Source organism: Portunus trituberculatus, chromosome 10, assembly GCF_017591435.1.
Source record: "Portunus trituberculatus isolate SZX2019 chromosome 10, ASM1759143v1, whole genome shotgun sequence".
NCBI classification, from domain to species: Eukaryota; Metazoa; Arthropoda; class Malacostraca; order Decapoda; family Portunidae; genus Portunus; species Portunus trituberculatus.
Genome location: NC_059264.1, coordinates 6444083 through 6449082, shown reverse-complemented (window position 1 = coordinate 6449082; position 5000 = coordinate 6444083). Strand labels below are relative to the sequence as shown.

Genomic DNA, 5000 nt, shown 5'->3' with positions numbered 1-5000 from the left:
GTAAAATTCTAGTCCCTCTGCCTCAAGAACCACAAAAAGCACCTTCAAAACTCATGTAAATTGAAACGAGGCTTTTTGAAACAGGAGTGAAGCATAGAAGTGTTTGAGAATATGAGATGTAGATGCGCTTCCCGTCGTTTCATTGTCTTGGTGGGATCCCTGTTGGCTTCACCCGCGCGCCGTTGCTGTCTGCTCAAAGTGTCCTGGGCCATAACGTCACCCTCTTACAGTAGACTCTGGGATATACCTACGACTCTTTATTTGTGTTTGCGTTCGTTGTAGCTGCTTATTCTTACCCTACAGTTGCTAGTTTTTTTTTATGTGAGAGGGAAAGACTGGTCATGGGCAACAAGAAGATAAAGGCCCACTCAGTCACCAGTCCCCTTACAGTGCCGAAAGAGTTAGCTAAAAGACAGGAGAGTTGGCCATGAGACACCAGGTATTCGCAGCGTGGGGAATGATGTGTGTGCAACCTTTACGTGTTATATGTATAGACAGGTACAGGCAACACAGATAGTGACAGTGTTGAGTGCATTCTGTCACCGTCTGGTACTGTAGACTGTGAAGTATACCTGAAGGTGATCACTAGTGCTTTGATTCTTTTTTTTATTTACACCATGTGGGCTTTTCACGGGAATTTACGAGCTAAGGCGGATACTTTTTGTGGTACCTCCTATCTCAAAGCCCACCCGCTAGGAAATCGTTGCCCCGAGTGAGGAAGCCCAACCTACATTCGAACCGTGGACAAAATTCGAACCTTGCGTCTCTGTCATTCTAGGGGCCTACTCATACCCTACAAGTGTTAGTTAATCTCCTAATACATAAACAGGTGTTAGTGTTGTGTACGTGCTGTCACCCTCTGTTACTGTAGACTGAAATACACCTACAGGTAGTCAATAGTGTTTCCTGTTGTTGTAGAGGCTTATTTACCCTCTATAAGTGCTAAATCTTCTCTAGTGCATGAATAGGGGTCAATGTTGGATATGTGGTCTTACCCTCTCTTACCCCAAACTGTGGAATATTAAAGGTGGTCATGAGTCATTCTTGGGGATTATACCGTACCAGTGCTAGTTTACCTCCATAGCACATAGATGGGTGGCAGTGTTGGGTACGTGCGTACGAGGAAGCCCAACCTACACTCGGACCGTGGACAGGATTCGAACCCGTGCGCTTGGAGACCCCTCGGACCCAAAAGCATGCATGGTTCCACTGTACCACGGCGGCACCTATCTTTCTTGTTATTCTTTCACCATTTTAAGCCCTTCAATACTGGAACGCTTTTTTATCATGAATTTTTTGGTGTGATTAGACGTTTTTATGTACATTAGGAACGGTCTGTGGTCAAAAGATTAATGGCCAGTGTCTTCACTATTCTAATCCCCATAGAAAGTTTCTGAAGTTGTATTAAACCACTAACTGATAAGCAGAATGAATATTAGAACGCATTACGGTACTGAAGGGATTACAAGTTTTTTTTTTTTTCGTGTCTTTTTTTTCCTTCCGTTTCACTCTTCTCATTTATTTTTGTTTCGTTTCTTCAATGTGTTTTTTTTCTTTCAAATTTTCCTCTATCCTTCTCCTTTTTATTATTTTCCCTAATTACTCTGTTTTCTTTTATTCTTTCTGTTTTTTTGTCATTTTCTTTGTTTTCCTTTTCAATATATAAAAAGATTTCTCCCTCTCTCTCTCTCTCTCTCTCTCTCTCTCTCTCTCTCTCTCTCTCTCTCTCTCGTTTTTTATGCATTTCTCTCGGTATTTTCAACTTTTCCATATTTTCCTGGTTATTCTTTTTCACTGTTTATTCATTTTCTTTTGGATTTTTCTTTTGATATTTTTCCATCTTTCTCTTTTCATAATTTTCCTGCATCTTCCTCTTTGTTGTCTCATACACCTTATTTTTTTTTCTCAATATTATTCCATTTATTTTGCTGTTATTCTCGATCCCATTTTCTTTTATCTATCTTCCTATTTTTCTATTATTTTATCATTCTTTTTCTTCTATTTCTTATCTTACCTGTTTTTCTACCTCGTATTCCTGCTTCTCTCTCTCTCTCTCTCTCTCTCTCTCTCTCTCTCTCTCTCTCTCTGTTATTGTCAATCGTATTCCCACTTCTCGTTTTCTATTCAGGCTGGATAATGAAAGACAAGGGGGGACATTATCATTTTTTTGCTTATATTCTGTGTTTATTGTGTAAGACAGAGCAGCCCAGGGGGACGGAGTAATGTGTGTGTGTGTGTGTGTGTGTGTGTGTGTGTGTGTGTGTGTGTGTGTGTGTGTGTGTGTGTGTGTGTGTGTGTGTGTGTGTAGGTATGAAGTCTGTTGTATGTATAAGAAGTAAGCTTAGCAACATATACATACATACATACATACATACATACCTATTTATAGATCACCATCGTCGTCATTATCATTGTTTTGTTTTTTTCATTAGTAGTATTATCACCATCATCACTATCGTCATCATCACCACCACCATCATCACCATCATCATTATCATTAGACGTGTGTGAATAATGCAATATAAAACCACTTGTGTTGTGCGTGTATACAGGTGTTTATGTTCACACACACACACACACACACACACACACACACACACACACACACACACACACACACACACACACACACACACACACACACACACACACACACACACACACACACACACACACACACACACACACACTTCGTTTCTTTTTTTTTTTTTTTTTTTTATTTTTTAGATGTTATTTCGTGTATGGAAATGTGGGTTCTCTGCTGAATGAAAAGTGAATGAAGCTCCGATTGGGAATTTCCATGTGTGTGTGTGTGTGTGTGTGTGTGTGTGTGTGTGTGTGTGTGTGTGTGTGTGTGTGCTCAGTGGCCATGTAGCAATAGTAGTAGATTTTGTGTGCGTTTTATTTTTTCCTTTTCTTTTTTGTCTCATACACACATACATACACACATACATACATACATACATGCATACATACATAATCTATTTCATGTACGTTGATGAATAACAGATTTTAACACGCACACAACTTCACGTACATTGGAATAAAACTTGTGTGCGTGTGTGTGTGTGTGTGTGTGTGTGTGTGTGTGTGTGTGTGTGTGTGTGTGTGTGTGAATCAGCCACCCAGACAAGCTAGAACACCCAGACGCTATGTACACCACAGTCATGTACGTGTAAGTGAGCAGCAGACACATGTACGTACACACACGTACACGGATGTCTTGCTGTCACGTACACACATTTGTCTGTTTGTCTGTTTGTTTGTTTAACACTAAAAATGAGCTTTTATTTACACGACATTGCTAAACACCTGCGTCATTGCGTCTCCCTGTGTGTGTGTGTGTGTGTGTGTGTGTGTGTGTGTGTGTGTGTGTGTGTGTGTGTGTGTGTGTGTGTGTGTACAATTGGCACTTATAATATTGACCTCAGACACAAATAAATATCGTTTTGCGTGTGTGTGTGTGTGTGTGTGTGTGTGTGTGTGTGTGTGTGTGTGTGTGTGTGTGTGTGTGTGTGTGTGTGTGTGTGTGTGTTTTCAGTCGTCCGGTCAGACATTGCAAGTAAATTTTTTTTTTAATAGTAGAAAAGGAACAAATATGTAACACTTAGTAATTAACACGGCTACCTGCATGGCCCTACCTGGCGGACCTGGTTACCTGTCGTCTTACCTGGCCGCCTCATTAGCACCAGGTAACCACAAGGACACCTCTTTCCTCTGTGTCACCTTCACTTTTTTCTCTCATTTTCCTTTATTATTTTTTGTCTATTTACATGGATCCACTAATGGCCTTTTTCCTTTTTGTTTATTTTGTCCAACACTTAAGTATCACACGACCCTCCGGCTTCTTGTAGAGTGAGTGAGTGAGTGAGTGAGTGAGTGAGAGAGTGGAATGCATGATTAAGTGATTTTTTCTGTACTCCTCCACCTTCGTCTGTGTGTGTGTGTGTGTGTGTGTGTGTGTGTGTGTGTGTGTGTGTGTGTGTGTGTGTGTGTGTGTGTGTGTGTGTGTGTTAATTGGAGGTGTACAGACAGGTGAGAGTAGTACACACTTCCCAGAGATTTTTTTTTTCTTCGTGCGCGTATTTTTTCTTTCCTTTTTTCCGTTTCGTATATTTTTTTTTGTATTTTTCGTCCCTGATAAACTGAATTTTCCCCCTTCGTGAATTCAATAGAAAAGAAACTCAGCTGAATTTACTACTACTACTACTACTACTACTACTACTACTACCACTACTACCTCAACCACTACTACCACCACTAGCACTAAAAAATAAAAAAAAAATCAACTTTCAAAAATCTCTGGGAGTGCGTGAGTAAACATGACGAAATATGAATGAGTGAATGAGTGAATGAATGAATGAGTGAGTGAGTGAATGAGATGAGTGAGGAGATGAATGAGATGAACACCACCAAGAGCCATATCATAGGTGCAGTACAAAACAGAGTGAGTGTGAGTGAGTGAGTGAGTGAGTGAGTGAGTGAGTGAGAGGGAGTGAGTGAGTGGGGTTGGATTAAGTTACTAAAGGAGAGTGGGAGAGAGGGGAGAGTGCCGTTGCTATCACTGTCATCATCAGCATCATCAGCAGCAATAGAGATAGGCTGACTCCCTGGCCGCTGCTGCCGTCTGTGGGATAAAAAGAGATTATAAATTAGAGATAGCTCACTTTAAAAACTATGACATTAAAAAGATAGTGAAATAAAGAAAGAGGTAGATAGATAAAGATAGGTAGGTAAAAGAAAGGAATGTGAGAGAGAGAGAGAGAGAGAGAGAGAGAGAGAGAGAGAGAGAGAGAGAGAGAGAGAGAGAGAGAGAGAGAGACATACACACACACACACACACACACACACACACACACACACACAGTCATGATTACCACGCGTGTGCCAAAGAGAGAGAAAAAAAATATTAGTGGAGTGACCAAAGGAAAAAGAGAGATGATTAAAGAAAGTGAGATAGTGAGGGAGGAGTTTTTCTCTCTTTCTTTATTACGATGAGG

General features: G+C 40.5%; 1 protein-coding gene and 1 long non-coding RNA gene across 2 annotated transcripts in view; one reads left to right on the top strand and one right to left on the bottom strand.

The window, feature by feature from the left end:
* The window catches only part of LOC123502031, a 37566-nt gene that overhangs the window by 26598 nt on the left and 5968 nt on the right, over positions 1-5000 (top strand). The window lies entirely within an intron of this gene.
* LOC123502030 overlaps positions 2151-5000 on the bottom strand; it is a 158491-nt gene continuing 155641 nt past the window's right edge. Inside the window, exon 9 of the mRNA XM_045251185.1 lies at positions 2151-4627. Coding sequence (XP_045107120.1) covers positions 4515-4627 — 113 coding nt within the window. The 3' untranslated portion in view covers positions 2151-4514. The remainder of the gene's footprint in view (positions 4628-5000) is intronic.